The 24,520-nt window shown below is 38.9% G+C and overlaps 2 protein-coding genes across 2 annotated transcripts in view; one reads left to right on the top strand and one right to left on the bottom strand.

The window, feature by feature from the left end:
- The window catches only part of LOC122645896 (transmembrane protein 208 homolog), a 41,272-nt gene extending 39,263 nt beyond the window's left edge, over positions 1 to 2,009 (bottom strand). Inside the window, exon 1 of the mRNA XM_043839304.1 lies at positions 1,997 to 2,009. The gene's annotated coding sequence lies outside the window, so the exon portion shown is untranslated. The remainder of the gene's footprint in view (positions 1 to 1,996) is intronic.
- The window catches only part of LOC122645892 (GPCR-type G protein COLD1), a 64,699-nt gene continuing 42,178 nt past the window's right edge, over positions 2,000 to 24,520 (top strand). Inside the window, exons 1-5 of the mRNA XM_043839299.1 lie at positions 2,000 to 2,284; positions 6,083 to 6,183; positions 10,594 to 10,701; positions 17,975 to 18,095; positions 24,391 to 24,520. Coding sequence (XP_043695234.1) covers positions 2,070 to 2,284; positions 6,083 to 6,183; positions 10,594 to 10,701; positions 17,975 to 18,095; positions 24,391 to 24,520 — 675 coding nt within the window. The 5' untranslated portion in view covers positions 2,000 to 2,069. The remainder of the gene's footprint in view (positions 2,285 to 6,082; positions 6,184 to 10,593; positions 10,702 to 17,974; positions 18,096 to 24,390) is intronic.

Genomic DNA, 24,520 nt, shown 5'->3' with positions numbered 1-24,520 from the left:
GTCGCTTTTCCTCAAAAATTGCGGCAAACTTTGTTGCCTCTAACACATCAACGGGGCACCCTCATAATCCCATATGGACTAGAATATGGAAACTTAAAATTCACCCCAAATTCAAAGATTTTATTTGGAGAGTCCTAATGGATGGTGTAACCACAAGGAACAAACTCAATTGGTTACACAATTCAACCACTTATTGACCCTTTTGCAATGAAAGCCTAGAAACACCTTGGCATATCTTCCTCTCCTGCCCTTTTACCAAAAGGAATTGGGCAGCAGGACCACTGGGACTACTTTCTGAGCTTTTACATGGGAACAACATTTTGGATGCTCTTTCTATAGTAAGTGTCGACCCAACTATGCCGAAATCATATGGAGACAGACTTCTAAGCATTGCCAGCATCACATTATATTTCATTTGGCAAAGTAGGAACGGTATAATCTTCCAAGGCAGGAAACTATGCCCCAGTCAAGTCATGAAACAGATAAATAATTGGATTGTGGACAACAAACTTATTTCTGTTGGGGATAGAGATACTGTCGGTTGTCAAGAGGAGAACCAAGCAAGTATGGATTTCAAACTGAGCCTTGACTATTATTTAAACCTTTGCACCATGGACGTTGGGCTAATCATCTGAGATGGAAGTTTTGAGACCTCCACTAAGAAGGGAGGATGGGGATCCTTTATCATATATAAAAATGAATTTGTTGTTTCTTGTATGAAGTTTGGATATGCAGGGACAGCTCAAAAAACAAAACTTAGAGGAGTTAAAGAAGACGTCAAAAGGACACTATTGACAGAGTGCAAGAACATAACAATCTGGATTGATTCGGAGGAGGGGAAAAACTGGTTGACCGATCAGGAGAGACATCCATGGCCTTGGGATCTCTTTCATCTGCTATTATCCAATCTCTCTTTAAGTCATTTTTGAATAACAATTATTAAACAACCTAGGAGTTTAATTCAACTTGCTCATAAACGTGTTATGCAGGCCAGACTAATTAATTCTGCAGAACTATGTATGATGGATTTATTTGAGTAATTCTATTCTTTGTTTTCATTAAAAAAAAAAAAACCAAAAACATAAAACCAGACTCATTCTAAAAAAAAAGATGCGGACCTTCCACTAAAATGGTTTATTTTGACAGGGATCGATAGGCCCTCCACCGCCACCCTCTCCCAAGGAAATATTGAGAATATATTCTCGTAAATTGAACTACAAATGGATTTCTTATTCTAGAAATATTTCGGATTGATGCAACCAAAACAACTTCAATTTCTTGACAAAAAATCTATTTATTGACTATTTCAGGAAATCAATCCGAAATCGAAATAGAAATCATACCAAAGCTGGCCTACACTTTATACAAACTGAATGAAACCAAATAGGAACCGGATAAAACTAACCGATTCGGTTCGAGGTTACGAAAAGTATTTGGTTTCGATTTGCATTTTGTACATATTAAATCGAACAAAAAACCAGATCTTGAACCGAACTGGAAGCAGAGAGAAGAGAGAGAGAGAGAGCAGACGAGAAGAGGAGGAAATGAGAGAAATTTAGAGGGAAAATCGCTACTAGTTGTTATGGTCGGGTGAGTAATTTTTCCTGTAATTTGGGAAACAGGTTAATCTCATTTGTTTTGTTTTAGCTTGGAAGCCCTGTATTCTCTTTCAAATTGAATCACAAACTGTCTTATTGCATATAATGTTGTTTTTGCTCTGAAACCACTATTTCCTCTTTCAATCTGAATCTGGAACTCTCTAATAGCATACGACGGAGTGTTTTCTTGAAATATCCTATTTATTGAACCTGAAGGTCTTGATTTGCATATGATGTAGTGTTTGAACCTATAACACTTGATCTATTGAACCTACTTTGTTCTTACTGTTAATTTCGTACTGCTCTGCTGAAATTGTGATTGCCAGGGAACCCTATGGTGCTTAGAAAACATATTATTAATGTTTCCAGAGAGAAGTACTAATGCTGCGGAACCTTACAGCAGGCATCAATCAACTGAACAGCGATTAACAGCAGCAGAAAAGGGCTGAGGCAACAACCTCTCTCAAAGCAATGGGTTGGGGTTGGACAATCTATGAAGGAGTCGTGGTGTTTGGGTCCCTCGCTCTTCTTGGATGGACAGGTCTTTGGTTTCTCAATCGGAGACTATACAAAGAGTATGAGGAGAAGAGGGCGTTGGTTCAGATCCTCTTTAGTGTCGTCTTTGCCTTCTCCTGTAATCTCTTCCAGCTTGTCCTCTTTGAGATCATACCTGTTCTCTCGAAAGAGTATTCCCTAGTCTCCCTACTTTTCATTTCAAGATCTTTGATTTCATGGTTTTGTTTTTCTGTAATTGAAATTGGTGTTTTAGACATTTTTTGTTCATGCTTCTTTAGAGTGAATATTGAGAATCTGATTTGGATTATGGCCATTAACATTCTGTCGGGGTATAATTAGCTTCTCGCTTGGAAGTGTGCATTAACTCATAAACTAAATAAATGTTAAGAATGAGTAAGGGTATGGGATAGTCCACTTTGAGTGGGCTGACACCTTATACTCTTAGTGGCCACAAGGCATTTATACTAATATAGCCAATAGATTTCTAATTATGGGTTCTGGTTTGGCCCCTGTGAAAACCACTGGATTTAGGTACTCGTTCCAAATGGAAATTTTGGAATAAAACCTCATACTATAATGGATCATTTTAGTCCCTGATTTTGGGGGCATGAGTCATGTAACTGTAGGGTCTTATGCTTTATTAAACTGTGAAACAATATCAGAGGTGGGAAACCAGAACACACAAAGAAGAGAAGAGAAGAGAAAAGAGAGAGAGAGAGAGAGAAGGAGAAGGAGAAGAAGAAGGAAGAACCGAAGACGAGAAGGGGACTGCCGCTAGAAGGAAGAACAGTCCATCAACCTATCGGCTGTCTCCCCCCAATTTATATATGGGAGAGGGTTGGGCACGCCGCTGTGCCCAATGGAGAAGGTGGGAAGGGGAGGGCGGGGGGGTCATTTCCTTAGGGAGTGGGAAAGAGACAGACTCAGGCTGGGCACAACGCCAGCGTGCCCAGCCTTTACCCTTTATATATATATATCACCAATTACAATACAGCAAGGACACTTACACTCCTTGCTGAACTAGAGAACTAATGGGATACTCACTACTAACATCAACTATAACAGCGAGAAACACAATAGAAGTATAGAACTAAACTAATGACTACCACAGGGGCTGACAATAGTACCCCTGCGGTATTACTGCGTTGAACTTAACAAATTGTTTTTGGCAAAGTAGATTACTAGGGATTCACTCCTTTAGTGTAACATGGTTAGAAGAGATTCATGTTGTTGTCCTTTAGAAAATTAGGACTTCTAAGTAGAAACTAAAAGCTGGAAACAAACTAGTTTAGATTTACGAGGAAACTAAAATTTGTACGCGTGAAAAAAAAATTTCGTGCTTTTATTTATTACCCAAAATGTAGGCACATCAAAAAAGCCCCAATACAAAGAAAGCCAATAGACCAAAGACCTGACATATATGTAATCCAATCCAACACTTATTCTGACTATAATAAACCCTTTCTTATGCATTGCTTACATCAGTTTGAGAGCAGAAATTGTTATCAGATTCCTAAAGTTGAACCATAGAACACTTAAAATGAACCCTCAGATGATATACTACCAGAATCACAAGAGTCTTACACCATGTAGCCTTTACCAGAGAAGGGAAGAAGAGGAGGAACTGGAAGAAAACAAACAGCTTTGATGGGAGGGAAAGGGGAGAGAGAGGAGAGATTAGAGAAAGATCTCAAAGGGATAAGCTCCAGCCACTTCTGGTCTTACGTGGCAGAGCTGACACCATTGTCAAAAACCAAGTTTTTTGTTTCATCGAACTACCATTCATGGCTTGATCCCTCAAGAAAAATGTTAGTGCTTTGGAGCAGAACTCGAATTTTACCAGCTTAACACGTGAGCTAACTTAGAAATAATTGAAACCCACCTATTGCTAGAAAAAACTAACTAAAGAATCACATAGAAACCTAGGATTGGACCACTATTAACAAAAAGAAAGATGTATTATACCCTTCATACAAGATTCATGTCCCCCATCACAAGAGTCTTAAACCATGTATTATACCCCTATTACGGTATTACCTGATAACTTGATAGGAGAAATAAAAGTTGAAAAACTAATCACTGAATCACTGCTTGGTGCAATGGCCTGCTTCCTAATGTAGTCCTAGATTGGTAGAAGACCAACTAGAAGCCAGACAACCAGGATCTGATCTGAACATTAATTCGGGTAGGTCAAAAATAGGTTTTTTTGGTAGAATTAGGGTTAGGGTTTAATGGGACCTAGGGTTTGATGGTAGGGTTATGTTAGGTTGATGTAGGGGAGTCTTCCAGTGAAGGTTACGTTTAGTTTTGGGAAGTTTGCTGGAATGAATTAGCAGCAGGTTAGGATTAGGGTTTTGGGTTTTTGAAAGGTGGAAGATGATGGAATCTAGGGTTTAGGGTGGGTGGATTGAGCTGCAATGTAGATCGAGTTCTCTTAAGGGGCAGGGGAGTTTTCGATCCAAAGATGGTGAGTTTTGGCTGGCTGGTTTGGACTGGACAGAAGTTAGGTTATGGGAAAAAAGGTTTGGAGATGGGGAATGCTAGGGTTTGGTGGTTTAAAGGATTAGAAGAAGAAAGGTTGGGTATGGGGTGATTCAAACTCACAGTTGTTGCAGAGATCCCTTGGGCTTGTTTGAAGATGAAAACTTGAATAAAAAAAATCAGAATTTGAATAAAGAACTTGAATGTAACAGCAAAGAAACAAACAGAGCTTAAACGAACCACCCGGACTTCACATCGCATGGTGTCGATTGGATCAAACACCAATCCCACCAGCCTTGATCAAACACAAGACAAAAGTCTTCAATAGAGAAAAAGATCAGCAAAAAGCTTTTCATTAAACGAATTCGTGTCCAATGCTTGCCCCCCTTACAATCTTATATAAAAGACTCAAAAATAGACTCCTACACTAAAAAGGAAAGGCCTAACCCAATCCTTAACCTATTAGGTAATCTAAACTGACTAGGAAACTGAAATACCAAAGGAAATAGACTCAAAACATGGCTGGACTTATAGAGCCTTAATCCAGCCCTACTTACAAAACAATTAAATAGTCACATGACCACTTAACCAAGTCACATGATTACTTAAGTGATCAAATGACCACTAATTACATAAAAATAAGAATAAGGAATTAAAACAACTAATCCCGTATGCAACCCTATTACCCATACTTTAGGTCCATAAAAGTGATCTATTGCATAGAAAACTCACGGGATCAAAGGCCCAACATGTATATAACCCAATCCTAGACTTATGCCTAATAAAACAAGCCTATTTCGGTGATGAATCTGCATCACTTCCCTTACTGGAAATTCATAATCCTCAAACTGATGAAGCTGGTTGGACCAAATGGTGATCCTCTGGTGGCCCTGCTGAAGAATCAATCCACACTACACTGGTTATGTTATTGGCTATCCTAGTCAAACTAAAAAGCATTCACAAGTCACAACAAGCTGTTCTTATAAACATTAGGGTTCCTAGTCAAAGAGCAGCCCCTTGCAGCTCTCAGTGGTCTTAATGTCACCAAATGGGTGGAGGCAGGCTACTCTCTCAGTTTGTGACAATGTTACTGACATAACTTATCAACCTCTGTGCTATTGGAGGCCTAATTGTCCTTGCAGTAGTTCATGGAAGAGAAACTTCCTGACGATTTAGCTGGTTGGTTATCTCTAGGGGTCACTTTTATAAGTTATAACAAGTTAGTAGGGTAAGGTCGATGTTACAGTGTCCTATTTGACTAAGAGCGTCCCAGTGCACGAGGCTTCTGCTACTGCATTAATTTTTCCCCTGATTGAAAGAAATTACAGTGATTGCATCTTGTTGATTTTACTTGTCTATTTTTATTATGGAGTTCACTGGTTGTTGACTGGTATAGAATTGTTCCTTAGATATCACTTTAAACATTAGAGTCTAAGAATTCAGCTAATGCTTTGTGGAACTGACTAGAATACGTTTTCTGGCTGCAGGGCAAGATGGATAAATTGGAAAGTTGATTTGTTTTGCTTGATAATGTTGTTGGTGTTCATGCTGCCGTATTATCACTGCTATTTGATGCTGTGCAACAGTGGTATGTTCCTTTTTCTTTCATTTATTCATCCTCACTAATTAAGATGGATTTTTATTCATTGTTTTGCATTGAAATTATCTGTTTGGTATGCGTTTATTTTCCATTGGAAGTGGCTTTTTTGTCAAGGTACTTATAGTTGACTTAAGGAATGGAATGAACCCAGTTTTGAGGCTTAAAAGTTCAAAATTTTTGTAAAACTTAAAAGATCTGCTGATATTGGCCGAAAGTTGACAAATCTATGCATAAATTGGAGTAGTTCAACTGAAATTATTTAGATTGGCTTTTAACATGCTGATTTTAACTACTAAATAATGGGAAAAAAGAAGAAAAAGGAAAAAAATTCTCATCTAAGTTGATTTCATAGAGTATGAAAAGGAAAGAAAGGAAAGATTTTTTGTTAGCCTTTCCATTGAGGGGAGGGGGAGATTGGGCAGGAATACATATTTTCCACCATTGGAGTTGTCAGATCTTGGTGGTGAGAGAAACAGTTACGTGATCCTGGATGCAAAGTCTGTCATTTCATTGCCAGTTTTAGGGTTTCCACACCCTTACCAGGCCTTATTCCAAAAATTTTTCTATGCCAAATGATGAGTTTATAGCTAAATCATATTTGGGTCAGATTTGGACTATATAAGCTCTTGCGAAGTGGTGTGGTCCGTGTGGTGCAGTCTGGTTTAGTGGTAATTCTTGTTGACACTCTCTGACCAGTTGGAGAACCTTGGAGGGTGCTCTTCCTACAAAGGATCATTTGAATTGAAGGAATCTTTATGCTAGCCCAAATTAATGTATGTTCTGTGCTGGCATGGTGGATTGAGATCATCTTTTTTCCATTATTTGTTCACTATAAAAATTTGTTTAGAAATCCTTAAGCTTTGCTTTGATAAGAGAAGACAGTCCAAAATATCTGATGGAAGAGAGTAAATATTTTGCTCATGAATGTGGGTGCAAATTAGCTTTGTGTGCTACTGTAAATCATACCTGGATAGAGAAATTGTCAAATGCTTTGCCACAAAACTGGAACCTTTGTTTATAAGAAGGGATGTTGTGTACAGGGTGGGGAACTTTGGATCGAGTGTGTAGATTTAGAAGTTCTGAAAGTAGATTACATGGCCTTCCACATGATGCAGGTTAGGTTGTCTTCATTGTGACGGGTCAGTGCGTACTAGTCATAGTTTGAAATCTTGGTCGAAACCACTGAGATTTTGCGAAATATTTCGGTTTCAATGAAGATCGAAGCTTAATGGGTGCGACTCAGTAGGAATGCGGAGTTTTGACCGAAATTTTGGCATTTTGGCTGAAATTTCAGTTTCGATTTGGTTTCGGTACAAAACAGTGCATATAAAGGCATTGTTTCGATGGAAATTTTCAACCCATTTCATGAGTTTCTAGTGGTTTCACTTGTTAGAGGGGGAAAAATTCCAGAAAACCCCATATTTGGTAGTTTTTGCCAATCACTTACATTTCTTGGTGGAACAAAATGTTGGGGACCATTCCCTGAAAGGTTTTCAGCCAAACTATGGCTATTTGACCGCCGAAATGGCCAGCCGAAAAATGCAGAGTTTGTTCGAAACCCGAAATATTTTGGTTTCAACCCTCAAAACCGAAATCTTGAACCTTGGTACTAGTTGTGCTGGCTATGGTCGGATTCCTCGGCTAAATCTTCTCCTCTCTTTGCTTTTGATTTTAGCATAATCTCGTAGTCTGTCTTTGTGGTGGGGTTTATGGTTGTGATGCATGGGCTTCAACTTTACTTGGAGAATGTGGTATTTTACGTCTCTCCATCAGATCTGCCTCTCAGGTTGTTGTCAATGCAATAACAGGTACTGGATGTCATTGGGAAGTTTGGTGCGCATCCAGCAGGATTCAGCATCTTCTTTCTCTTCTTGAGACTTAGTGGCCTTGGATGTATGGAAATAGGCTGATGCCCTGCTGGTTTTCTTTCTTTTATATTGTACTTCAATTGATGTTGTGAAATGTCCTAATAAGTTTCTTTCTGGTGTATTATCACTTCTATAAAAGAATATCTGTGTATGTGCACAAGGCTGTATTTTTTCCATCCTTTAATGGATTCTTATCTTAACTATGGAAAGAAGGTTGGAAGTATGATGACAGTGGTGATGGTGTTGGTGGTGGTGGTGATGCCATTGCTTCTCTGTTCTGCTCTTGTTGCCACTGATGATGACTACGATGACAATGGTGGTGATTTTGTTGCTTTGTCACAGATTTTTATTGAAAATAATAAAATCAAAATGCAGAAAAGTAAAAATTTAAAAGTTCTCATAAACTGGTAAACTTTTCAATATGTAATTCACTGTAAACATTTTACAATAGAATAATTGTGAAATTAAAAGAAAAAAAAGAGAAATCTGAAATGAGTATCCAAAGACTTGACTTGAAAGATAGCCAATTCTACACAGTATTAGAAAACACAAAGTTCAATGGAAACAACTAAAATATGCATTAAGAATGAAGAAAAACCATTTAACATTATACAATGTCAAAGTGTTACAAGTACAATTGTGTAAGTGTACAAGTGTACAATCAAGGTTAAAACACCACTACGAAACCGTTCCTCCAACTCTATGTCAGTACTCAGTACCGCATATAATGTAGCTCTAGATAGGAGAAGGATCCTACTAGAGGCCAAGCAACAAGATCAAAAGGGGGCTGCTGGTTCGAATGGGCAGAATTGGGTAATTTAGGGCAGAATTAGGGTTAGGTTTATAAGAATGGGGTCATATTTTATGTGGTTTTAATAGGGAGGTCTAGGAGAAGCTAATGGTATAGGTTTGATGAAGTTTTAATTAAACAATTAAAATTCAGAAATTTAGGGTTAGGGTTTCGGGTTTTAAACCTCATGGACCAAAGGCCCAACATGTATACAACCCAACCCTAGACATATTCCTACGGAAACAAGCCTAGTTTGGTGATGAATCTGCATCAGGAAGGGAAGCAGATCCACAAGGTTAGCCGCCACAACCAACCCAGTTCACTTGGGTCGTAGGATTGGCGGTAGCATGGTGGTGATGGTGGGATCGGCAGTAGCATGCTGGTGATGGTGATCGTAAGGTGCGGGCAGTGAGACTGGCATCGATGGTGGCGGTGGTGAGTAATAGCCTGAGTACTGGTAGTTGTAAGGTCAGGGTGGGTTAGGGTTGGGATATTGAGGAGGGTACGGAGTATCAGTGGCGATAATGCAATGGTACTTGCTGTGGTTGGTAGCACCAGAGCACTGGTGACAAAGTAAGTCCTCTTCCTCTTCTTTTTCTTTTTCTTCTTCTTCTTTCTCCTTTTCCTCCTCTTTTCTTTTGCAGTGGCAATGTCGTGTCACGTGTGGCGATGCTGATGGCCTGACTGCCGAAGTTCTTCTGCTTGAACGGCAGAAACTGGTCTTTGCTTATAAACCTCAAGACTTCTTGGGTTGTATAGACACGTCTCCGGCGATACTGGTCGATACGACCCGAGACTCCCCTTTTTCTTTTTTAAAATTTTCTGTCTCTGGCGATACAGGTCTGTACTGGTAAGGTGGTTTTTCAATACCTATCGGCTCAGTACATATTGATACATGATACACTGGCATGGATTACGTCATTCATGGTGTACTTTTTCTTTGTTGATATCATTGAGACATACAAGTTGGTGAAACCGACTCAGTTGCTCCACCCCCTCCCCCCCAGAAAAAAAGGGGGGGGAGGGGTTTGGGGGAACGAAAGGAAGTTCTATTTAGACTGTGCGAAGTTAATTTCTAGCCATTCAATCTTCTGATGACACCTCATAACACTGAGAATTACTTGTGTTTAATATTGTGATGGCCTTGCCAATACGTTAGGTTTAGTCTAGTCCATGCATTCTCATAATTGTATTATTCGTGGACTGAACTGAATGCTGTTCCATCTATCAATTAGACGGTCCTATGGACTGCAAAGCTTCTTCATCATTCATTTGTTTTTTTGTGTTGGTATATATATGTATATATATATATTTTGTAGGGCTGCTATGATCAGTTTCTTATATTCTGTTATTTCTCTTTCTTGTTGCATATGCTCCTTTTGCTCAAAGGGAGCAAATTGATATTATGGTGGTGGTTTCTTATATTCTGTTATTTTTCTTTTTTGTTGCACATAGTTAGTTTGCTCAAAGGGAAAAAATTGATATTGTGGTGGTTCCTTTCATCTTTGTCACGATTTGAATACTTTTACATACTCATTGTTTTTGATTTTAGGCGACCTGAATATTGTGCAACCTTTGCTTTGGAGAACAACTTTATTTTAATCTTCTATAGTTAATTATTATTTTTTCTGAATGACATTGTCTTGGTTGGGAGCATATAATATTTTTTTAAATATCCCTTCAGGTACTGCTCTTTTAATGTTTTAAATGGATATTTCCTAATATATATATGCATCTCAGGTTTACGAAAGGAAAGAGCTGCACTAGGAGCAATCTTATTCTTGCTGGCATTTCTCTATGGTTTCTGGCGCATGGGCATTCACTTTCCTATGCCTTCTCCTGATAAAGGTTTCAATATACTTGTTTCTACTTTGCCTTTTGCTGTTCAATTTTAGTAGTTGATTGGGCTGTTATATGTCTTTTATCTAATCCCTCTTTCTCCACCCCATACATGTTGACTGTACATGTGCTAGGTTGACCACAAGCATGCTCATGCAGGTTTTCACACCTCAGGGATAAGAGTCATACCGTTCCCTCATTAAACATTTGAAATTTCTGTTTGAATTTTGCAGTTGTGCATGTACATTTATTTGAATATATGTGTTAGCAGAACCAAGAATGAGAGAATTAGAGAATGACTAGTATATTATCATTGATAGGTAAGCCCTCAATTTATAATAGAGGAAAAATTACATAGGGGACAGAAATACCCCTAACTAGCTGACTCTATAAGAGCAGCAGTCTGCCAGTCTATACCTAATGAATAACAATTAAATTACCCCAAAAGGACCAAAAACCCCCACGGTATTCTGGTTACATATTCCAACACTCCCCCTCAAGCTGGATTATACATATAATTAAAAAGAAGATCCAGCTTGAACTAATAAAAAAACTCCAACATTCTAACACTCCCCCTCAAGTTGGCGCATATAAGGCACTAATGCCCAACTTGAACAAAATGGGAAGAAACAAAGGTGTAATAGAGTCCAGTTTGACAGATGAATGAAGCTCCCAAATAAACCTTTAAGAACTTGAAAAATAGATCTTCAAAACCTGGGCAGACTTGATCAGCAAACCGTGACTGGAATCTCTTCCAAAAAAGGCAGTTATCACCAATCTTCAATAGCCGTCCAGTGATGTATCTCAGATTGTCATAGTGACACAAAATCTTGAAGTGAAAAACTAGGGCAGCAAGCAGCGAAAGAAACTGAATCAGGTAGCGGAAACAACTAAATCAACCCAACTGTAAATCCTCAAATAGGCTGGCAACAACCACATATATTCAATACTCTTCAATACTTCAATCTCCCCCTTACAACAAACTCAACCCAGTAACAAAGGATACCCAATAGCAATGGTGGAAAACACTAATCTTCTATGTTTTGTTACAAATGTTTCTACAAGTTCTGCTTCTGCAATGTTTGCAAGTGTACTGTACATAATCTCCCCCTCACGTGTAGTAGCACACGTGGACTGTGGACATAACAAAGATGATGTAAGAGATAATGGCAAAAGTATAATGTTCCAGAATTTTTCAAAGGTGCTATGGGAATGGAAAAGGAAGGAATGGCAAAGTAGAGTATACCATAAACTTCCAAAGTGGTTATGGGTAAATGCCAAAGCTATGGTATGGGATATAGGTAATTGAAGAAGCAATGGGATAAAGAGTCATGGAGAAAAAAACAATGCACCATATGAATTTTCAACCTTCATCAATCGATCAAACAAACTTCTTAGATGGAAACTCTTGTAGGGGAGAAACACCAAACTCCAATTTGCGGATCTGATCTAAATAAGAAAACAGATCTGATTTGAAGCAAAGAAAGACTCCAATCTTCAAGGCTTGATCAATCTTCAAACAAGGAAGAACTAGTGTGCAAAACTCTAATAAACTCCCGTATGCTGAATAGAATTGATGAAGATATCTGGGCAGAATTGATGTAATAAGCTTCAAAAAACTTGGATCAGACCTACGTTAGAGTACAATGCTAGGATCAAGCTCTCAAAGTAAGCTGGATATGAACCAGTAGAAAAGCTTCACACAACTGAATAGATTCGTAGTCGCAACCAATAACCATGGAACAACTGTTGTAATCCCAAATAAACTGATCTCTAGGGTAGTAGATTCAACTCTTCAACAATGTGAAAGAACTTCGATCTCCAATAGTAGGATACTCAGTCTCAAGACCAGGGCAGCAGTAGTCCTCATAAAGGCAGCAGTAACATGTTAACAAGTCATGCTTACAGAAGCTAATCAATAGATCTAGCAAGATATGTAGTAAAGCTCAATGGAACCAGCAAGTAGAAGATAAGTAACTCAACAGATCCAATAGTAATTGATGCAGCCAGCCACATAGGAACTAGAAAAATAGAGGTTGATAGTTGTAGAAATTGACCATAAGGAAGAAACCTGAATTTTGTCAAAACATTCCATGAATGATGCTGAAACTGGGGTCGAGTACTCCTTTGATGGTGATAAAACTCTCCTAAAAAAATCAGCAAGAGAGGACTGCCCTAACCCTTAGATTGATTATAGTCAGGGTTTTGTAAAACCCTGAAACTTGAGATCGATTGTAGGGAAGGGGCCTTCATAAAACTGATGATGACTTGTCAAAGTGTGATGATTTCTGATAATAAATGCTGTCCTCTGCTGCTTGAATGGATCTCCAATACGAACAACCAATTTCTTGTAGTGTTTGAGACTTCATCTTCAAGAGGGAGAAACACCAAAAAGTGTAGAAAAAATAGGGCAGCAGCTATCTTAGGTAAAAGTATTTCAAGCCATGAATAGTTGTAGTAGATTGCCTCTCTTGATGGTAGAAACACCTCCAAAAAACCACAGCAGCAGCAAACCTCCCTAACCTAATAATCTATTTGTGTCAGGGTTTTAGAAAAACCTGAAAAATAGAGATCGATTGGGGTAGGGTCTTCAAAAAATTTGGAAAGGTGCAATATTAAGGTCGAGTGGTCCTTGTAAATGGAGGAAAGCAACCCACAAAAAATCAGCATGAACAAAGAATAGTAACCCTAAATTCGATTGGAAAGGTGAGATCGATTGGATGATTCAATGCTGGAAAAGAAAAGAAAGGGGAGTAGATGGAAGAAGGTAGAAAGGTGCTGGAAAAGGTTGCATAGTAGACTCCAACAATGGAGGATCAGCCTTCTTAAGTGAGAGGAATATGATCTTCAAAAATTCTGGAAATCTCCAAGTTGCAGGTACTGTTCCAGCAGAATTCGAATAGAAAAAGTAATGAAAAAAGGTAGATTGGGAGGAGGGCAGCAACTAAATCATTGGAGTAGGTTTTTCCTCATTAGTGCTGCCCCCCTTACAAGGATGAGAAGAAGAGAAACAGAAGGAGAAGCAGCGAAAGAGAGAGGGGAGGGAGAAGTCGATTGAAGAAAAAAAAAGGTTTTTTTTTTCCTTTATTAACCTAGATCTGAGTTGGCTCTGATACCATGTTAGCAGAACCGAGAATGAGAGGATTAGAGAATGGCTAGTATATTATCATTGATAGGTAAGCCCTCTATTTATAATATAGGGAAAATTACAAAGGGGACAGAAATAACCCTAACTAGCTGACTCTATAAGAGCAGCAGTCTATACCTAATGAATAACAATTAAACTACCCCAAAAGGACCAGAATACCCCCATGGTATTCTGGATTACATATTCCAACACTCCCCCTCAAGATGGATTATACATAGAAGTAAAAAGAAGATCCAGGTTTCTAATAAAAAAACTCCAACATTCTAACAATATGTCTCTCAGTTGAGTCCTGGCAGGCTGGCATTGCTCGAGTCTTGATGCACCATCAATGAAGATGCTCATGCTGGATCAGACACTTGAATACATAGAGAACTTCGTTTCTTATCCATTCTCATTATTCACTTTTATATCCATCCTTTTAAATAGGTCTTTGCACCCTGTGCGTTGTATTTCTACTAATAACCTCTATTCACCATCCCCTGATTATAATTGTGTTTACTTGGGAGCTGTGTGCCTCCCACTTCAGCCAATAAATGATGGTTCGACAATAGACATTCTTTCAATGTGATGCAGAACAGGATTGAACGGCCTGCGGATAATGGGCTCAGTTAGGATTTAAGGCTCATCGTAATCGAAAAATAGGGCAGCGGATATATTGGATATGGGCGGAAAGATCTGATGGCTGATGTTGATCAGATCAGACCTAAATTTTAACTGCCTGGCAGAGAATATTTGTATTTCAATTATTAAAAAAGAAATAAAATAGCTTGGATATGGAAAATTACTAAATTGATAAGGTAAAAGTGGAGGAGAGAGACTAGAAAGAGGGGGTTGAAGGGTGATGGGATAGAGAGAATTTGGGAGATGGGAATTTATTTGAGTGTGGAATTTCAGACAAGCAAAACAGCCATTGATTTTTAAAACATATATTAAGGGAAATTAAAGAATTCAATACAAAAATGGAAAGAGGATTAAGAGATAGATTTGCAATGAGTGAAAATAAGAGAAAAAAATTAAGACAACATGGAGTTACGACAGAGGGAGAGTAATGTAGTACTGATCAACCAATTGCTGGAACATCTCCAACACCCTAGCCATAGGATCAGGTGGGTATGGAGTTCTTGAGCTACTCTTTGCCATAGGCTCTGATACCACTTAGTGTAGTACTGAATTTGAATGATCAAAACAGTACCAAACAAGATCTTCACAGAGAAATAATTCCAGATTTGAGGAGATTACCAATAAGACAAAATCAGATGGTTGAATGGTCCTATAACTCCAACCAAGTTCAGTATTTGTTGAAAGTTTGAACCCTGGGTGGTTAAATCAGCGACTAATGAGGTAATCCTATTACCAGTAGGAGTAGGGGTAAAACAGTAATTTACAATGAAAACCGAATTCAGGAATCAGGGTTTGTAATGGACAATCAATCCAATAATGTTAGACATAAACAGTAACCTAAATATTAGAATCGATTCACATAGGAAGGTCTAAACAGTAGCTATAATGGCGGGTAGTGGCAGAATGGGAAAAACAGAAATATCTCAAGATCAGATGGTCAGAATTAGGTCAAACTCTTTTCGAGTTCACCATTAGGGTTCCTGAACATATGGTCAAAATCTTGATGGAATCTAATGGCTGGATTGCTTAATCTCAAAAAACATGTAATGTGTAAATCCAAGGTTGAGTAGGAATTTGCAGAAAACTCAAGGTCTGAACTTACTTGTTAATGGTAGAAATTAAGAAGAAGAATCCAATAAATCCAGTTCAATAATAGCAGCAATAGAACATGAACATAAGGATGATCCACCAGGCTTCCCACAAGGGGTGTCTTGATCAAACACCAATCCCTTTCCTTTATCACACACAAGGGGTGTCTTGATCAAGCACAAGAGGTCTTCAAGCATGAAGAAGCAAGCAAAAGCTGCAATTTTCTTTTCTAAAATCGTGTACAATGCTGGCCTCCCTTACAATTATATAGATGACTCAAAAACAGACTCCACTACGCTAAAAAAGAAAGGCCTAACCCAATCCTTAATTAATAAGGTTACCTAAATTTACTAGGTAGTGAATTTGTAAAGGAAACAGACTCAAAACAGGGCTGGACTTGTAGAATCCTAATCCAGCCTAACGAAAACACTTAATGACGATTAAAATAAAGAAATAAAGCTACTAACTTAACTAATTCCGTATGCCTATCCTATACCCTTATTATAGGCCCATTAAAGTGGCCAATTACAATGGAAACCCATTGGACTAAAGGCCCAACACATATATTTCCCAACCCAAGGCCTATTTTTATTAAAATAAGCCTATTTAGGTGATTTAACTGCATCAGTGAGAGAGCAAGAATATTCAGCTACCTTGGGACAAGCAAATATTTCAAAACAAATCCAAATGTAATCGATTCCATTGTAAAAAATCTCTATTTATAGAAAAAATAAAAGAAAACAAAATATAACTAAACCTGTGGGCTCCGACTATAGATTCCTGAAAGTTGACACAACCAGGAATCTTGGAAAGCTAGACAAGGCTGACTCGTAGACCACGACACCAGCTAAAAACATGATATTTAATCATTTAAAATCCTAATCGAGACCTAAAAACAAGGACCCCACTGACAAGTAAACTAATACCACAAAAGAAAAATTCGTATGCCCCCCTAATAGTCCACATTTGGACCTTTAATTTAGGCCCATCATAAAAGTAGTAAGCCTAATCAAAATAGACTCTATTCCTGATGTGTGACTGCATTACAATGCCTTATCACTAAGTTGCTCTTTGAACAACTGTGCCTCTAATTATCAAATCACTTAGATGGCCTGAGTTGGTTCACATCTAATCGCTTAAAAATGTTATATTTTTTTTGCCGATAAAACAACATTTTGGTTTATTTCATTGAAATCTTGAAGTTTGTTGCCCTTATTTGTTTGCACTCATCATGGATGATTTAACCAGACACATCCAAGATGAGGTCCCTTGGTGTATGCTTTTCGCTGATGATATTGTTTTGATAGATGAGACTGTGGAAGGGATTAATGCAAAGGTGGAATTATGGAGATCAAGCTTGGAATCACGAGGTTTTAAGTTAAGCAGAACAAAGACAGTATATATGATGTGTAACTTCAGTGAAATTAGGAGAGGTGATGAAGTGGTGAAACTTGAGGAGCAAGAGCTATCACAAAGAGAATGCTTTAGATACCTGGGACCAACCATTAACAACAAGGGGGATGTAGAGGATGATGTTTCCCACAGAATTAAAGTAGGATGGCTGAAGTGGAGAGGTGCTTCAGGAGTGTAATGTGACAAACGCATGCCTATTAAGCTTAAGGGGAAATTCTATAGGACAGTAATAAGACCGTCCATGACTTATGGGGTGGAATGCTAGGCAGTTAAGAAGAGTAATGTAGATAAGATGAGTGTAGCAGAGATGAGGATGCTGAGAAAGATGTGTGGCAAAACCAGGAGAGCTAGAGTAAGGAATGATTGTATTAGAACCGAACTAGGAGTCGCACCAATTCAGGACAAGATCCGTGAGAGTCGCTTGAGGTGGTATGGTCATGTGCAACGGAAACCTATGGATGCACCGGTAAGGAAGAGTGACCAGATTCAGTTTGACGGAGCTAAAAGATGTAGGGGCAGACCTAAATTGTCTATTGGAGAAATGGTAAGAAAGGATATACATGGGTAGGGCTCAATCCTAGTATGACCGCAAATAGAATTATTTGGAGGACAAGGACCTGTGTAGCCTATCCCTTGTAGGGGAATGTTCCTGGGATGCTGCTTTGACTAGTGCTTGAACTTCTTACTTTACTTATTTTATTTTTTTACTTCCTTTTACTCTTCTTACTTCTTTTTACTTCTCTTATTTCTATTACTGTCATAGCCTCTTTCGGATCCATGTAGCCGACCCCATATAGTTGGGATTAGGTTATGGTTGTTGTTGTTGTTCTTGAAGTTTGTTGCCCCATCTTTCACTTCTTCCCTCTCTATTATGTTTTTTTCTTTGGCAGAAAGACTTACATTATCATTCTTTTGGGAGAAAATCTCAATTTTTTATTTGGATAGATGGGAGAAATTATCATTTAGTTACTTGTACCTTAATTGTTGGTTCTGATCCATTTTGTGTTTCAGGTTTCTTTACTATGCCACAGTTGGTTAGCAGAATAGGAGTGATTGGTGTGACTGTCATGGCTGTGCTATCTGGTTTTGGAGCTGTCAACTTGCCATATAGTTATCTGTCTCTCTTCATTAGGTAATAAAGCAAGGTAGCTTTTTTATGATATGTATACTGGTTGGGATGGAAACAGGGTGCTTTGGTTTGTGTATCACTATTCACTAATTCCATGCCCAGTCCTCTTAAAATATTGAAAACCTTGCCTGTTCCATCTCAACAAACATGCATAACACCCCCTATTTTACCAGGGTGACTGGGAAACAGAGGATGGCGTGCGTTCCCTGGGTTTTTTAAATTCCATACCGAACCCTTAACTCATAATGACATACCATAGGGCGGGTACCTGCTTTAACTGCCCCATGGACATCCTTATTTATTGGTAATAGTTTGATCACTGAAATTCTATGTTGTGTGCTGTTCTTTGGTTAACCATCAGATCTCACTAAAATTCGTTTTCCTATGGAAGTAGACTCATCATTCTAGTTGCCCTAACTACTTCTATCTACTTGCACTTACTTGCTATCCCACAACAAACAAGAACAACAAACTCAGCCTTATCCCAACTTAATGGGATTGGCTACATGGATCCAAAAAAGAAAAAAGATGAAAGTAGTAAGAGGAAAGAGGCACAGCCCAACACATCAGGAGAATCTCAGCTAAATGGGGTTTGCGACATGGATCCTCGCCCTCCAATCGGCTCTGTCCGAGGTCATACTTGGAACAAGACCTAGACTATGTATGTCCTTCCTCACCACTTTTCCTATGGTCATTTTTGGTCTGCCCCTAGCTCTTTTAGCCGCTTCAATCGGAATCATATCACTCCTCCTTACAGGGACGTCCCTAGGCCTTCGTTGAATATGACCTTACCACCTTAAACGACTCTCTTGGAGCTTGTCATTGATCGACGCATCTCCCAAGTCCGCTCTTAATTGTTCATTCCGTACTTATCCTTGTTTTTCCACACATCCATCTTAACATCCTCATCTTTGCTACATAAAACTTATCAGTATGACACTTCTTAACTGCCTAACATTCTGCCCCATACATCATGACACTTCTTACTTGCTATCCTATTACTGCATTAACCACCCTTTTAGCTAGACAGCTTCTTTTCTGATGTCAATAACTGGTAAAATACTAGTTCTTTAAGGTCACATGACATTGAACCACAAATCTGGTTCTTCTTCATACTCTATTCATTATTCTTCTATTGATTCCCCTTCTCTGTCAAAACCTTGGATCAATGCTGAATGCCTTGGAACCAGAGTAAGACGTAAAGGGAGCTTAATGGAGTTAATGCTGCAGATCAAACTGAACTGAAGGATGCAAACTGGTGGTGTCATCTGACGATACAGCTGATCAGCAGTGTGTATGGTCAGAACCTAGCTCTTGGTTTAAGGCCTGTAACATTCCATATGTTCAATGTTGTTCTTTATTGGTATTTTCTTTCAACTTGTCTGAACTAAAACATAATTCCATTTGAAAACAATCGGGTGCCTCTTTTCCATGGCCCATTTTCGCAGCAGTTTCTGGCAGTTGGATGTGATTCAATATTCTATGGCTGCTTCTTTTGGTCTTGCGGTGATTAGTTTCATATTTAGGTAGTTCTGAACGCCCCTCCCTCCCCCCCCCCCCCCCCAAAAAAAAAAAAAAAAATTCTGCTACTTATGTCTGGCTTCACTATCTGGACAGGGCAAGTTAGCGGAGTGTACATTGCAGGCCATGGTAAAGATGGCACTTGGAAAATGCAGCAGCAGGCCTATTTTTATCCTGCCCCATTTTTTTATGGAGGGCAGAAATGTTTTGGGAATGGACTCATTGTTCAGAAGGGGTGTTTTGTTTTGAAGTTAAGAGGCAGTGGTTCAGAGCCTCAGACATATTCTCAACAAAAGAATGTAGCCAGAGTTGTATCAGATTCAACATGATACTTCTCAACTTTTACAAGGGAAAAAACTCTGGATGAATATTTGCCTTAGCTTTACTGAGAGGTAGGTGGGAAGAATAGGTTCTTTTTTTGTGGGTGAATAATATATTCATAATCAAAAGGAAAGGAAAAAACAAGGAAGAGGGGGCAGAGGGAAAAAACAATGCTACATACAAGTAGGAGAGACCTCAACCAGGGGGGGGGGAGGAGATTAGAGGGAAGGCCCCAGGATACAACAATATGCCTGTTCCTTGGGGAGGTAATACAATAAGAGGGGACTTAGGAATTTTGCTTATGACATAAAAAAAGTAGGCCTGTAAACAGATCGGATTCGGCTCAGATACGGATTGGATGTAATCGGATTCGGATATTTCCTGGTCGAATACGGATACCTCTAAACAGATTCGGATGCGGATCGAATTCGGATTTTCGACCATCCGTTTACACCTCTGCCTTGTGTAACCCGAACCTTCCTCCCCCTAGTGGATACAATTCACTCTCAATCCATAGTTTTAGATCATGATTCTCTTTTCCTCATATTCTAGAACCTGTTGAATCTTAAAAAACCCTCAAGATCGTTATTTACTTAATTTTTTATAATTAAGTATTCAGATTAGGATTTTTATCGGAGTATTCGGATTTTTTTCCGGATATCTCTAATCGAATACAGATGCCCCTAAACGGATACGGATGCAGATCGAATTCAGATTTTCGGTTATCCATTTACAGCCCTAAAAAAAAGATGGAATCCCAATTCTGACGGAGAGATCTCGAGTTGGAGGTCCATCTTCTAAGATTGTGTTCCATCCAAATAGAAGAGATGGTCGCACGAAAAGCCAACTTCCTAATTATATCACAAATAGAACTTCTAGAGACTGTCATGTCCACCTAGATCCACTCTCTGTTGAATGGGAGAATTCTTCGTCTTCTAGGCCAACAACGCTCCAAAACTCCTGCCCAAATTGAGGAGGCGATGGGGCAATAAAAAAAAGAGATGGTCAACATCTTCCGAGGCAGACTGGCAGAGACAGCAATTAAGGGAAACAGGGATATCCCGATGAAGAAGGAATGATTGCGTACGGACGCAGTTGGAGAGAGCTCGCCATACACAAAAGCTGTGGCGGGGAATGTGACCTTTGAACCAAACAATCTTTCTCCAAGGAGAAATTGGACCTCTTGATCTGATAAGGTCCCAAGTTGACTTAGAGCTGAACATGGTTGAAGAAGTAGGAGACTAGCAAATTTTGTCTCCAGAATCAGAAGGTCTTCTAGTGATGGAGGAGAGGTTGAACAATATTGCTGCAAGGAGAGAGAGGGGGGGGGGGGAGGGGGATCCAATCGTCTTGACAAATGATATCAGCAACAAGGGAGTGTCTGTGGATTTCTCTGGAGCTAACAAGGGGGAGCAAGACTCCCAATGGGTGCCAGTGATTTTACCAAAGCTTAGTAGAGGCACCATCATCAATCTTGCAAATAACAGCTTCAAGGGATAAAGGCTTGTGTTTGAGGATTATTCTCCATACTCAGGAAGCATCTGAGCAAGGAACGGCTGTCCAGATGGAATCGTTCTTGAGTTGCCCCGAATCAATCCAATTAACCAAATATTATCCTTCTTGTCTACAAGCTTCCAAATCAATTTTAAAATGCCTGCTGAATTTACCTCTTTAATTCTACGCAATCCAAGACCTCCTTCTGATTTGGGAAGGGAAACAGATGCCCAACTGATTGGATGGAGGAATCAAGAGATTTCTTTGCCTTTCCAAAGGAAGGAGCACATAAGAGCTTTAATATCCTTAATAATGGTCTGAAGCAGCCTAAAAATACTAGACCAAAAAATATATGAAGATTGGAGGACCTATTTGATAAGTTCCAATCGACCAACATATGAGAGGAGCTTACCTTTCTATAATTGAAGTCTCTTACGCATGAGGTCAAGAATTGGAGTGCAATGATGAGCTGTCAGCCTAGCTGGAATAAGGGGCAGCCCAAGGTATTTGACTGGAAGATGACCTAGCTGGAAAGAAGTCTTTGCTTGAAGGAGCCTATCTTCTGTATCTGAGAGACCTGCCAAAAATAAATTGAGATTTTTGGAAATGATTCTTAGGCCAGAATATTCCTCAAACTTATTCAGGCAAGATATAATAGTCTCTATTGATAAAATATTTGCTTTGGAGAAGATCATGAGGTCATCTGCAAAAGCTAAGTGTGTGATCTTGAGCTTCTTACATTTGGGCATAGGAGAAATGAGATGTTGATATGTCTTGCTTTGAATCTCTCTAGATAGAACTTCCAAGGCAAGAGTAAGTTAGAGATGTTGATCGGTCCCTTATTAATCCTTTGACTGGAAGTGTCTCGATGATGGTGACTAGTTCAGAATACAAGTAGAAAATTAGAGCATCTATCAGTTTTTGGGAGGCCTCAACTCTGAATTTAAGTTGGCTGGGTGCAGTTACTAATTGGATGAGCTTCGGTGTACTTATTATGTTTACTCCAATGGTCAAGTGAGGAAAGCCATTAGAGCTTTATGCGGCAGCCTAAATCCTGAATAATCATTTTATTATGATAGCTAATAATAGAGGACTGATGGAACGAACAGCAGAGAGAAACAACAACAACATCATAGCCTTATCCCAACTTAATGGGGTCGGCTACATGGATCCTAGAAGAGTTACCAGAGTAATAATAAATAAATAAAAGGGGGGAGGGCATACAACCTCGACACAAACTCTAGGGCATTGTCCCTTCTTAGCTATGGACCGCTTCTTAACTACCCAACATTCCGCTCTAGGTCTTGAGATGGGGTGAAAAACAACAACGGCATCACATCATTATGGTCCAACTAAATGGGGTCGACCACATGGATCATTGCTCTCCAGTCAGCTCTATTTGAGGTCATACCAAAAACAAGGCCTAAGCTAAGCATGTCCTTCTTCACCACTTCTCCTATGATTATCTTAGGCCTGGCCCTAGTTCTTTTGGCTCCCTCCATCAGGATCAGGTCACTCCTCCGAACTGGGGCATCTGGGGGCCTCCGTTGAAAAATTTCCTTAAAACAATCTGCCCTGCCCTCAACTGATAATAAGGACAAGACAGACAAGTTGAAATGTGTTCATTGTGGTACATTGTGCTATCCTTGTGAGATTTGTTCGGAATTCTTTATATATACATATATATATATATATATATATATATATATATATATATATATATATGTGTGTGTGTGTGTGTGTGTGTGTATTTTAAAAAAAATATGTTTTAGTTGGCATACCTGCATTTGCGTAGAGGTGGGGTATACTGGTGAACATGGTTTCATCTACCATGGTGGCTTTTCTTTGTTGGTGCTCTGGAGCATGGAGGTTTCACCACTCTTTAATAAAGTCTCTCGACTATACAATATGATGTATGCCCATTCATCTATATATATCAAATTGGAAACTGCTTAAAAGCTTCTTCATTGCAGCCAAATAAATGGAACCATCTATCTGAAGCTTAAATATATATAAGCATGCCAACAGTGAATTCAATAGGAATCTTCAAATTGGGGACCTAAAATCCATTCAATAGGAAAACTTTTGTTAACTGGAAGGTACCAAAAACATCTAGGGATAAACATATGTGCAAATTCAACTAATCTAAAACCCTGTGTAGTGACTTAGATTAATCCATTCTCTTTGTAGATTTATCTAATCAATCCATCTTCTGGAGAAGTAATGTACCTAAATTTATGATGCAATAACCTTTTTAATTTAGTAAAATCTTTAATTCTCCACCCTCTACTCGACTTTGCCTCTAGGATTCATCCCAACTATTTGGGTTTGGCTGTATGAATCTTGTCGCACCATTCCACTCTATTTAAGGCTCCATCTACTTTCAAGTTTCAAATCATAAGCACTCATTTCTTTTCTCACCATTTCAACCTGTCATTTGCGACCTTTCCCTTGTCTGAACACCTGTAATTTGCACAATGTCACTTCTCAATATAGCATTTGTTGATCTTTGTTACAAATGGGTGAGCCAGTTCAAATTCTCCACGCTAACTGGAAGGAGAAATATTATCCAGTTTTATTGTTGAAAATTGTATCTTAAATGACTTAAAAGTCTTAAAGTAAAGATAAGTTTTGGACTAACTTAAGCCCCTCTCACCTTATTGTTGGTTTCTCCCAATTATATATTTTAGCGTTTCTTTATTAAAAAAAGGCATACGCAGTGCATGAGGCTCTCGCCACTGCGGGGTCTGGGGATGGTCATAATTTACGCAGCCTTACCCCTGCTTTCTCAGAGAGGCTTTTTCCAGACTTGAAACCGTGACAATGGAGCAACCTTACCGTTGCACCAAGGTTCACCCTCTTAGTGTTTCTTTATTACCGTGGACAAAAAAGGAGAAAAAGACTGAACATGTTTATCAATTGATATATTTCCTCTCATCGTGTATTTATTTATTTCTTGCAGGGAGATTGATGAAACAGAAATCAAAGCCTTAGAAAGACAATTGATGCAGTCTTTAGAGTCTTGTATTGCAAAGAAAAAGAAAATCATACTTGGTCAAATGGAGATGGAACGTATTCAAGGATCAGAAGAG

The sequence above is a fragment of the Telopea speciosissima genome, chromosome 11 (assembly GCF_018873765.1).
Source record: "Telopea speciosissima isolate NSW1024214 ecotype Mountain lineage chromosome 11, Tspe_v1, whole genome shotgun sequence".
Classification (NCBI taxonomy): Eukaryota; Viridiplantae; Streptophyta; class Magnoliopsida; order Proteales; family Proteaceae; genus Telopea; species Telopea speciosissima.
The sequence above is the reverse complement of the archived record's forward strand: the minus strand, read 5'-3'. Positions and strand labels throughout refer to the sequence as shown.